Source organism: Urtica dioica, chromosome 5 (assembly GCF_054948205.1).
Source record: "Urtica dioica subsp. dioica isolate 48M chromosome 5, U.dioica_male_clone48M_v1_H2, whole genome shotgun sequence".
Classification (NCBI taxonomy): domain Eukaryota; kingdom Viridiplantae; phylum Streptophyta; class Magnoliopsida; order Rosales; family Urticaceae; genus Urtica; species Urtica dioica.
In genome coordinates this window covers 3,556,747-3,568,634 of record NC_142760.1, presented here as the reverse complement: position 1 = coordinate 3,568,634, position 11,888 = coordinate 3,556,747, and the positions used below count along the sequence as shown (strand labels likewise).

The 11,888-nt window shown below is 38.0% G+C and overlaps 1 protein-coding gene across 1 annotated transcript; it reads left to right on the top strand.

Annotated features, from left to right (window-relative positions):
* The first annotated feature begins 4,544 nt into the window (after positions 1-4,544).
* Positions 4,545-9,000, top strand: LOC149394878 (GTP binding Elongation factor Tu family protein). Its single transcript, XM_089615198.1, has 12 exons — positions 4,545-4,793; positions 5,161-5,236; positions 5,468-5,560; positions 5,667-5,741; positions 6,003-6,107; positions 6,427-6,517; positions 6,596-6,801; positions 7,134-7,217; positions 7,448-7,513; positions 7,603-7,665; positions 7,987-8,227; positions 8,726-9,000. The coding sequence occupies exons 1-12, from the start codon at positions 4,630-4,632 to the stop codon at positions 8,794-8,796; spliced, it is 1,335 nt and encodes a 444-aa protein (XP_089471324.1). The 5' UTR covers positions 4,545-4,629; the 3' UTR covers positions 8,797-9,000.
* The last annotated feature ends 2,888 nt before the right edge of the window (positions 9,001-11,888 follow it).

The window sequence follows — 11,888 nt, the reverse complement described above, 5'->3', positions numbered from 1 at the left end:
TCTTCCATTCGTCCGTAGAAATTGTACTCATCCACGAGCACACATACACCACTGTTTTGAGCTCGGCCCGGGAATCAGAAGCGTCAGCATAAGGTACTCTTTCTTCATGCACAACCAAGGCGACAAGTTGTACGCAGTCAGTACCACAGGCCACATGCTGTACGCTAGACTCATTTCTCCAAACGGGTTGAACCCATCAGAAGCTAATCTAAGCCGCACGTTCCGAGGCTCTTCGACAAATTCTGGATATCTCTCATCCAAGTTCTTCCACGTCGTACCGTCCGCGGGATGTCGTAGAACGCCTTCTTCTCTTACGCGATCTCTTTCGTGCCACTGCATCTGAAGCGACGTGTGTCGAGAGGCGTACAACCGCTTTAATCGATCTTTCAGGGGAAAATATCGCAATATCTTTTGCGGTATCTGTTTTCCAGTCGGCTTCCATCTGCTCTCGTTGCAAACTGGGCACACTTCAGCTTTCTCGAGATCTTTTTGAAACAAGACGCAGTCGTTTGTGCACATGTTGATCATCTCGTACCCCATGCCGAAGCGCTTCAGTTTCGCCTTTACCTCGTAATGCTTTTCCAGAATTCGGTTACCGGTTGGATGAGACTTCCTCAAGAGCTGTAAGAGTTCTGTGAACGACTTGTTCGTCCAATGGTTCGTGACTTTGATGTGCATCAACGAAACCAAGAACGACAAAGACGAAAACTCTTTGCATCCAGGGTACAATTCCGCTTCCAACTCGGCAAATAAGTCTTCCACTTGCTCCTCCGCACGAACCTCGCTCGGGATCGGATCCGCAAAATCGTCGAAATCCTCGTGGTCCATGATATCATGCAGGGCGTCGTGCAATCCTCATACTCCTCTCTGATCAGTTCCAATGAGGTCTTCACTATGAGTAAGGACAAGGCGCTCACTGTGATGATACCATTCTGTGTAGCCTGGGGTAAACCCATTGTCCAGGAGGTGATGCCTTACGACCCCGATGGCGTGCCATCTCACGTTGTTGCACGACTTGCAAGGACAACGATATTGGCCATTTCCGTTCGGTTGTCTGCTTGCAATGTGGATAAACTCGTTAACCCCTGTTTTATACTGCAAGCTCAACCTCTCGTTCTCGGTAACCCAATCTCTACTTGGATTAGACATTAATTTCGCTGAACGAGAAAGACAACGAGAATTATTAATTAGCATTGAAAGTCCGATCTTACTAATGGACCGAGAGCGAATTTAGAAGGAATGAGAGAGAGACTGTGAAAGGTATCTTATTTTTTTTTAAATGGATTGTAGAAACTGTGGGAAAGATACTAAAGCGCCTCAAAATCCTGGAAACAATCTTGGAAAATGGATTGTTTTTGAAAATGGACTGTTTCTAGTGGATTTCGATTCTAATTGGTTCAAAACTCTACCGAAATTTTGGCAGAGTTTCCCCTATAATATTGTTAAACCAAAAACCTGCAAACTACTTTAAAAACATTTAAAATCCATCCAGAAACTATCATATTAATTAACTAAGTCCTAAACCGAGCCTCTGTGGTTCGGTCACAACATTTTATCAATATCTATAGTTTAAACAATTAACCAATTTCAATCTTAATTAAACTAACATTTAAAATTTAAAATTAGTTACATAACCAATTTCATTATTAAGTACAAATTGTTAACAATTAAACTACAAATTAATTAGTTAACTAAACTAACAACTTATTAACCAATTTGATTTCCACTACAAATTAATTAGTTAACTAAACTAATTATAAACACTATATATATTAACAATTATAACTACAATAATTAATACATGTACTTATTAAACACAAATATACTTCATTCATTAAATTAACAAATTAATCAACAAGTTAATTAAATTAACTACTTATTAACCTAACATATTAACATACTTAAAATGTAATAACTAATTAGCATTTTTTATAAACATGTGAATTAATTACATAAATAACAACTTAACAAATTTATTTACCTAATTTATGAACTTAACTAACTAATTACTATAACTAATCAATTAATTTAATTAATATAAATAACCACTAACCTTCACCAACGGGGCTGCAAGGTACAAGGCGCGGCAACGCGGAGGCGACGCGGCGAGGACGGGGCTGAGGCGACGTGGCGAGGACGGGGCTGAGGCGATGCGGAGAGGACGGGGCTGCGAGATGATGGCCGGGGCTGCCGAGGCACGACTAAAGGTCAAGGCGAGGCGTTGGATAAGGCGGAGCTTTCGAGCTCGAAAATCATGGCCATAATTTACAAAAATAAAATAAAATAAAAAATATACCGAGGCTGAGAAGATAGTGGTCGGAGGTGGTCGTGGCGGAGGGATGGTGGTCGGAGGTGGTGGTGACGGAGAGATTGTGGTGGTGGCTCATGGTGGTGGCTCGCAGTGGTGGCTCGGAAAAGAGAGAGCGATGGAGATGGTGGTGGCTCACGGTGGTGGCTCGCGGTGGTGGCTCACGGTGGTGGCTCGCGGTGGTGGCTCGCGGTGGTGGCCTCGGTGGTGGCTCGTGGTGGTACCTCGGAAAAGAGAGAGCGAGGGAGACGGTGGTGGCTCACGGTGGTGGCTCGCGGTGGTGGCTCGCGGTGGTGGCCTCGGTGGTGGCCCGCGGTGGTACCTCGGAAAAGAGAGAGCGAGGGAGATGGTGGTGGCTCACGGTGGTGGCTCGCAGTGGTGGCTCACGGAGGGAGGGAGGGAGGGAGGGTTTGGTTTTTTCGGCTGTGACCAAATGAAGAAGACGAACCAGGAAATTGTGTTTTATAAACTAACCCTAGTAATCAGGTGCGACATGTCGCACCTGATACTCAAATAGGTGCGACTAGTCGCACCTAAAAACACTATCAGGTGCGACTAGTCGCACCTGATAGTAAAAAAAAACTTTAAAATTAATTCCACGTCAGACAAATGAAAAAAATGAGAGGGAGAAGTTGGGCGCCGAATTTTTTTTGGACTTTCAGGTGCGACTTGTCGCACCTGAAAGTTTTCAAAACTATTGGGTGTGACTAGTCGCACCTAATACCACTTAAAATCAGCGAATTTTTTTTTCTTTTCTGGAGCCCTTTGGGTGCGAAAAGTCACACCTGATGCCCAATTAGGTGCGACTTGTCGCACCTAATGTCCCTCCGCACCAGAAAGGCTTATTTGTAGTAGTGCCAACTCGAAATCTGCCCCGAATACCTTAGTCGCTGGGCCACAAAATCCGTCCTGAAGACTATCGTCGTGGAGCCACAAAATCCGTCCCGAAGACTATCGTCGTGGAGCCACAAAATCCCAAACACCTTCCTCGCGGAGCCACAAAATCCTCCCTGTTGCACCACAAAATTTGCCTGAAGACCTTTGCCGCTGGGTCATAAAATCCGCTCCAAAGACCTTCGTCGCATAGCAACAAAATTTACCATGAAGACTTTCGTCGCAGAGCCACAAAATTTTCCTTGAAGACCTTCATCGTGGAACCACAAAATCCGCACGAAGAACTACGTCGTTGGGCCCGAAAGCCTCCAACGCCTATAAATACATATTCAAACATTATTTGAGGTATGTTTTCTCAAACTTAAGCAAATCATGCCAAAATTATCTCTTTCACTTCTCACTCCATCTCTCTACACTCTGTAGAAGAGATGAGAACCACCACCTCACTTAGATTTTCGGACTAATGTTGAGCGTTGGAGCGCATTCCGCGCCCCTCTAACTCATTTTCTTTACTTTATTTAGGTGATGAATCCCGAAGTGAAAAGATTTTGATGAGGAATAGGACGAAGACAAGAAAAGACATCGCAAGGCCCCATCACAAATCCAAGGGATCCTTTCGGGGTAGTGACTTTCGGGTTTGCCCCGACCCTTCATTATCCTCTCGAGACTGACGGAAACACTGTCCTTATGACTTCAAAACGAAATACATGTCAAGAGCCGATCTACCGTGTGTCTTGTAAATGTTATCCAAGAAACACACTAACACTTATTAACACATGTACATAATTTATTATGAAATGTGCATAAAATCATTTGCACATCTAAAATAAGAGTATTTTTTGATGTTGTTACTCTCTCATACTCATAGAAAAGGCTAAAAAAACTCGTATAAAGTCATTTTGAAAAAAACACAAATATCTATTAAAAAAAGAAATAAGAATTAAAAAAGAGAAAGAAATTAGACCTTTTTTACAAATAATTAAGTAACTACTCATATTTATACTTTTATATTGCTATATAATTACTTTTTCGTAAATACTAGGTAAATGGTCACAAACATGATGTGACATTCCTAGTTTGTCATTTTATTGAAATAAAATGGTGGAGTATTTATGTCAATTTATACGTGTAAATAAATGAATGTGACTATTTACCTAATATTTACGAAATGTTGACTAAATAGCAATGTGAAAGTGTAAATATGATTATATACTTAATGGATACTGGTTTTTATGATGGGCTAGAAAACTTACTAAATGGGCTACGAGGAACAATTCGGTTCGGGTTGTTTCTAAAACGAGGCCCACAAAGTAAAACCCTCGAAAAATAGACATTTCTGAGAGGAAAGCTAAAACCCTCACCCCCACTACCAGTTCAGCTCCTTCTTCTTCTCATTTCTTCTAGGTTTTTTCAAATCTTCCACACTCATGGCGTCAATCGCTCTCAGGAACCCTAACTCCAAACGCCTCATCCCATTCTCCTCTCAAATCTACTCTTGCTGCCGCGGATCGGCCATCGCCGGCGAACAGATCTCCGGCAATGACAGATCCCCCAGTCAGTGGTGGAGATCCATGGCCACCTTCGTCAGGACGTAAGTTTGATTCAATTGTGCCACTGGCTCTTTAGGAAATGTGTGTTTATGTCGAATTTCTCTCATCCTTTAACTTATGAGAGTCAGAAATGAATCAGGATCGATATCTTTATTTCGTTTCGTTTGAAATCGTTGGACTCAATAATAGCACTGATTTTCAGGAAATGTGTATTTTGTTCGAATTTCTCTCATCGTGTGACTGAGAAAACACATAATTGGATCAGAATTATTAAACTTCATTTCTTTTGATGTTGTTTGAATCAATGATACAACAGATTCTTCAGGAAATGTGTATTTTGGTTGAATCTACCTCTCTTCACAGAAATGGATTTTATTTTCGTTTGATGTTGTTTTTCGCTCTAAACAGAAAGCCGCATGTGAATGTTGGAACAATCGGACACGTTGATCATGGAAAGACCACATTAACCGCAGCAATTACAAGGGTTAGTTTATGGTTTTCTGTTTAGCGGTTAGTGTTTATCATTGTAATTTAGCTATTGTTTCTCGTAGTTTATCCAGAATGCTGTTTAATTTTGTATATTAATGCTAAGTAGAGCTTGTTAATGAGCGTTGAGGCATGGTAATACAATAGTTTCTGTTTTTTATTTCCGTTATTGGTCTTCTAGCGAAAAAACTATTTATTATCTATATTTTTTGTTGTTGGGTTGTCCTAGGTGCTGGCAGATGAAGGCAAAGCTAAAGCTATTGCTTTCCATGAAATTGACAAAGCTCCCGAAGAGAGAAAGAGAGGAATTACAATTTCAGCGGTTAGTACATGATTTATTTTCATAGTATCAAGTAGAACTTGCTGTCCTAAGATAACATTTGGAATCGTCCCCATGCTTAAACTTTGAAAATTCTTTATTATCTTAGGCTCATGTAGAGTACGAGACAGCAAAGCGTCACTATGCTCATGTCGATTGCCCTGGCCATGCTGACTACGTTAAAGTAAGCTCTACGGAAATGTTCCTCTATTTAGTATTATACTTTAGTTTTTTGTTTGCTGAGTTGAAATATATGATATTGCTGTGCAACAGTGAGGTATGAAGTTACATATTGAACTATGAAAATTATGTTTACGTGTAATATATACACGATTATTAATACCCTATGTGGCCTTTTTTTTATCGATGTAATAATTAGACTGTTTTACCATTGGATGGTCTTCTGATCAATGTTTCCATTTCTTAAATTCTCATTGATATGTAGAACATGATTACTGGAGCGGCCCAAATGGATGGAGGTATCCTTGTTGTTTCTGCACCTGATGGTCCTATGCCCCAGACTAAGGAACATATTCTCCTTGCAAGACAGGTAAACATTTGTATGTGTTACTTTTTGTAGGAAGTTATTGTTAATATTTTTCTTTCTTTCTTATAATCATTAATGAGAGCGATTCTTATAGTTTTGCCCTTGATCATTTTATTTTTCCAGTGATATTTCTAGAGATTGTCTCAGTGTGCCAGTGCATTTTTGGTTTTCTTGGTTATTTACTTCTTTATAGGAGGTCACTTTCCATATCCGCCCATTGCTATACTACTATGTATATTTTTGATGAAGAATGTATACAAATTACAAAATAAATAAAGCAAAACAATATATGGATCCCTGAACTAATTATTGTATGCGACAGGTTGGAGTACCCTCGCTTGTGTGTTTTCTGAATAAAGTTGATGCCGTTGATGATCCAGAATTGTTGGAGCTTGTTGAAATGGAACTTCGTGGTGGGTATTTTATTATAAATTCGGATGCCCTGAAATTATCACCATTGTTTTTCATGTTTTCTTTAATTGTAATTGCAGAGCTTCTGACCTTTTACAAGTTCCCGGGAGATGATATTCCAATCGTCCGTGGTTCTGCGTTGGCTGCTTTAGAGGGTAGAGATGACGAGATTGGAAAAAAAGCGATTTTAAAATTGATGGAGGCTGTTGATGAATACATTCCCGATCCTGTACGCCAACTTGACAAGCCATTCTTATTGCCAATTGAAGATATTTTCTCTATTCAGGTAAATTTTCAATGTGTCTGAGGTATGCTTATTATTAAGAGTGGCTTTATTTAAGATTTGAACCATAACTTTTATTTTTTTTTATTTTTTTCCCCGGAGTAGAAACATACTCCCTTAAGTTATGTCCTAACTAATTAGCTTGTAATTTCTTTCGGTTATCATCACTATTAAACTGTAACGATGATGCTCTGTCTGAACTGGCCTTCATTTCTAAATCTTACATGCCATGTGTAGATTGATTATAAATTATCTTTTTCTTTTCTTTTCTTTCTGTCATAGTAATGTAATCTTTGATTTTTCTGTTCTCTTACCTGTTTGTGTCTGTTTCAAAGGGACGTGGAACTGTGGTTACCGGTCGTGTTGAGCAAGGGATCATCAAAGTTGGTGAGGAAATCGAGATTATGGGGTTGACGCCGGTAAATATGCACATTTAATTTGTACTAGTTCTGCAAGGAAAACCATTCTTGTGCTATATTTTTTTCCCCATCAATTGTGCTTTAATTAACATATAGTAATATTGCTTGCGGAACTAGAAAGTAAATCTTTCAATTAGGCGATAAATTGTAGCGAGTATCAATATCTATCCATATATAAGCAATACAATCTATTTAAATCAGTAGTAATGACATTGAACTGTATCATGCAGGGCGAGACTCTTAAAACTACAGTGACCGGTGTTGAGATGTTCAAGAAAATTTTGGACCAAGGGCAAGTAAGTGATCGGCTAAATCAATGTCTTTGCATCAATATCTCGTGCGTTACATTCTGTTTAATGTGCTTGTGACCTTGGCATTAACACAGGCTGGTGACAACGTTGGACTTCTTCTCCGAGGTCTGAAACGAGATGATTTGCACCGAGGACAGGTATACAAATTATAATTTCAACGACTATATACATTGCTCAACACTCCAAAGTTTTTCCGTTAGTTAATACGCTTTGCTTCTTACAATAGAGAGTTTTTGGCCCCTCTAGTTTTATAGATTTGCCCAACAAAAAGTTCCATGATCATGCTATAGATTCAACAAGTTGATTATATCTAGACTTCCTATATTGCTCCCGGGGACATTTGTTTAGTGGTAAAGGAACAAATCCCGTGAACCTGATTGAGGCTGAGTTTACAGGTTCTGTATATTGTATAAAGCCTTGAAATGATTTATTTATTTATTTATATTTTGAGTGAACAGGTTGCTGCTAAACCAGGTAGTCTGAAATTGTCAACGAAGTTTGAAGCGGAGATCTATGTGCTGACAAAGGAAGAAGGTGGTCGTCACACTGCGTTTTTCTCAAACTACAGGCCTCAATTCTACCTGAGGACAGCAAATGTCAATGGCAGAATAGAGTTGCCCGAGAATGTGAAGATGGTTATGCCCGGTGACAATGTCACATGCACTTTCGAGTTGATGCTCCCAGTTCCTCTTGAAGCCGGTAAGCTCGTTCGGGCTTTCACAGAATCCCGTGAATTTGGCAACTTTAAACGAAAAATGCTCTTTTATGGTTGCTTATTAGATAAAAAGAAAACGATAAGTTTTTATATTGAACGCACATGTTCTAAACTAGATTTTAAAATTGTCCATGTTTTAGGAGTCTTAGTTTTGTACCCAATCTTAAAATCTTTTGTAATATCAATATGATATCACAAGAGTAAGTTGTCAAACTTGTCCCCTCCTTTGCCTCCGTTTGATATATATATATATATCGTCATTCTTGCATAGTTCGGTATTTTTTTATTTTGTTTTAACAGAAAGCTGCGTATGTTTTTTTTGGGGGTAAAATCCTAAATCTACCTTGAAACAGTTGATGTTTTTTTGGCGCTGTGTTTTCTTTAGATAACCTCTCATTCTCCCTCGTCCTGTGGCTATTGTAAATTGTGAATTTTTTATTTTAATTTTTTTTGTTACTCATGTCGAATTAATAACATTTCAGGTCAAAGATTTGCATTCCGTGAAGGAAGTAGAACAGTTGGTGCTGGAGTAGTGTCGAAAGTAATCAGCTAAGCTTAGCTTCTGTGTGTGATGTTCTTATTTACCCAAAAAGAATTGGAATTTGATGCTTTGTTAGATTTTGTAGCACTTTCAAATAAAAACTTGTACTGTTGCAAAATTCGAGTTAATTTCAAGGATCAGTATGAATCACTTGTCGAGATATATATCGTTCGGCATCGTCTCAATTAATTCCTCACAATTTTCATATTCCAATTTTAGTTTCATTTGTATACTATTCCTTCCAAACAATTTTACACTTTACAATAAAAGAGTACTACTATTATTAAGTATACTATTAATTTTATGATATCAGTGTTGACATGTAATTTGTATATCTAGCATTTTTAAATTACAGTAAAATTCTTGTCCCAGAGAATTATTTATCATTGTTTATTAAAAATAATAAATACTTGAACCAATTTTTTTTTAGAGTTATGTAATTTATTATGGATAAACATTAGAAGCAACAATATGCTCTTTTTAATGTCGCTTTTAATTATTTCTCGCAAAATGACGGGAACACTTCGCTTCTAAGCCTTTCTCACCATTTCGTGGGAGCCAGCGCGCCAAATTCTTCTCAGACTTGGACGGGAAATCAAAGGTGACATGTTGCATTTATATATGTCACTTCTAAAGTTAGAAGCAACGTATCTTAGAAACGACTTTAAGGTGTTATTTGTAGTAGTGGTTGGGCCCGAATCGAGCCTAATTAGAGTCCGGACCAGTTTGAGTTGAGATTTTTTGGAGGCTTGGGCCAGACCAAACTTGAGGGTCTATATCCCAAGGCTTAGGCCTAGTCCATCCCCTTCAATGGGTTGGGGTCAGGCTCAGCCCGACCTTTTTCCCAAAAAAGCTGGATTTGTCTAAAACCTTTAAAAAAGAGGGTAAGACTGATTTGTTTACAAACCTTTAAAACTTATAATATTTATTTAAAGATGTTTTAAAAAATGAATGTAGATATTTAAAGATTTTTTATTTTGAGAAATAATATTTTTAGTTAATGTTTTTTTATTATTATTCGAAATTGACTATTTGTATATTCTATGTTTTACAAAGAGTTAATGTTGCTTTATTATATAGAGTGACATCTAAAGACTTGTTTTTATTTTTTTTGTGAAATTAGCCCAACTCATGGAACTCATCGAATTTCCGATGAGTTCCAATGAAATTCATCGAAAATTATAAAAAATTAGAGGTTAAATTGGTTAAGGGTATTTTTGTCTAAATTTATATAAAAAGTCCAATATTGGATATTTTTCAATTAAAAATTCTGATCTTGATATTTTTTCAATTTTGAGGTCTACAAAATGAAATTTCTCAAAGCAATATACTCAAACATTTGTGTGCTGTCTTTAGTCTCCCATGTAGACGAAGAAGCTAGAGTGAAGGCTTGACGTGTTTTAGAAAGGAAGTTATTTTAAGAATAAATTTCACTATTGCCCCCTGAACTATGACGTCAGAAACAATTTTCCCCTGGTATTCTGATTTGTGGCAAATGTTTACCTTGAACTTATTATTTTTTTTTTATCAAAAGTAATCCTTTCGTTATATTTTGCACAGATCTGTTAGGAATCTCGATGACGTGGACAATATTAAGAGGGCATGAACGTAAATTAATCCTTTCCTTTATACACGTTCATGAATCCCTAAATCATTCAACAGAAGCCTTAAATCCAAAAAAAAAACCATTCATTTTCACGTTCACGATGAAGAAGAAACCACCTGCGAAGAAAAGCCCTGCGAAGAAATCTCCAGCGAAGAAACGTGCGTTGTCTTCAAAGAAGTCGGCGAAAAAAAGTAGCGACAATGAAAACAGACATTCAGTGCCAAACTATGGTGAGCACGAGCTTTAGTATTTATAGGAACATTTAAATAATCTCATTTTCATAAAGCTTGTATCTCTATTGTTCGGGACCACATTTTTATTCTTCACATCTATCTGTTTTCTGGATTGAATCTCAGCGGGTAGGGACCACAATGTTTGCTTGTTGGTTGTTGAACAATATTTAATGTTAACTGGTAGGGCCATAGTTTTGTTTCATGTTTCAATGTTTAAGCTTTTCTGAATTTTTTTCTTATTTCTTACAGTGGAAGAATTTGTGTTTATTTGGGTTTATTTTCTTATTTTTTACAGTGGAAGAATCTGGTAATTTTACATGTAAGATTCACCACGGTGGTGAACTGGAGTTCAGTAATAATGGCTAGAGGTATGTGAATGAGACCGTGTCATGTATAGACCATTGTGATGTTGATAAAATGTAAATAGTGGAGTAAGATGGTATTTTAAAACAGGACCTCAAGTATTCAGTTGGGGCTGTATACTATCTGAAATCTATTGGTAGCGATGTGGTTGAGTCTGTTTCTGATGATAAGACTTTGTTGAGTATAGTTGGGGAAATACTTAAGAGTAGTCGTGTAGTGGAGGTATGGTGTGGACACCCAAAGCTGCATGAGAATGAAGAGCCTGAAGTTGCTCAGAATGAAGCCATCGATGACCCTTTTCTTGCTCATCCTGGTGGTACACAAAATGAAGGGACTGAAGTTGCTCAGAATGAAGAGATTGATGAGCCTTGTCTTGCTCATCTTGGTGGTAGACAAAATGTAGTGACTGATCTTGCTCAGAATGAAGAGATTGAGGAGCCATTTCTTGATGAGCTTGATAGTACATAAAAGAATGAAGGGACCGAAGAATGTTTTGTTGCTCAGATAGGTGTTGAACATAATGAAGAGACTGATGAAAATGAAGATGGCGGTGGTGAGGGCATTGAACAAGAAAGTGGCTATGAAGCTAGTGAAGATGAGGTAGAAGTAAATGGAGATGCTGTAGATGGATGTTTAAGGTTTAAAGGTAAGAAAATCTTAAGTGACAATGAGGGAGAAATTTGTCTTGATAGTGATTATGAGGATGAAATGAACATGAACATGAAAGACATCACATCAAGTGAGGATGAAGGATTAGCAACGACTGCTGATGGTTCCAAACTGTCAAGGAGATACAAGAAGAAGGTGTTGCCTACCTTTGCAGAGTTTAGAGCAGAAACTGACATTTCTAATCCAACATCCAAATTGGGATTATTTTTCCCAAATGCAAAAGTGTTTAAAGC

What these genes read in the sequence shown, in the direction of transcription:
- LOC149394878 (XM_089615198.1), top strand. Translation starts at nt 4,630, where the DNA reads ATGGCGTCAATCGCTCTCAGGAACCCTAACTCCAAACGCCTCATCCCA. An exon ending in GCCATGCTGACTACGTTAAA is followed by an intron (nt 5,742 to 6,002) that starts GTAAGCTCTACG and finishes ATTGATATGTAG; the next exon opens with AACATGATTACTGGAGCGGC. An exon ending in AAATTTTGGACCAAGGGCAA is followed by an intron (nt 7,514 to 7,602) that starts GTAAGTGATCGG and finishes GCATTAACACAG; the next exon opens with GCTGGTGACAACGTTGGACT.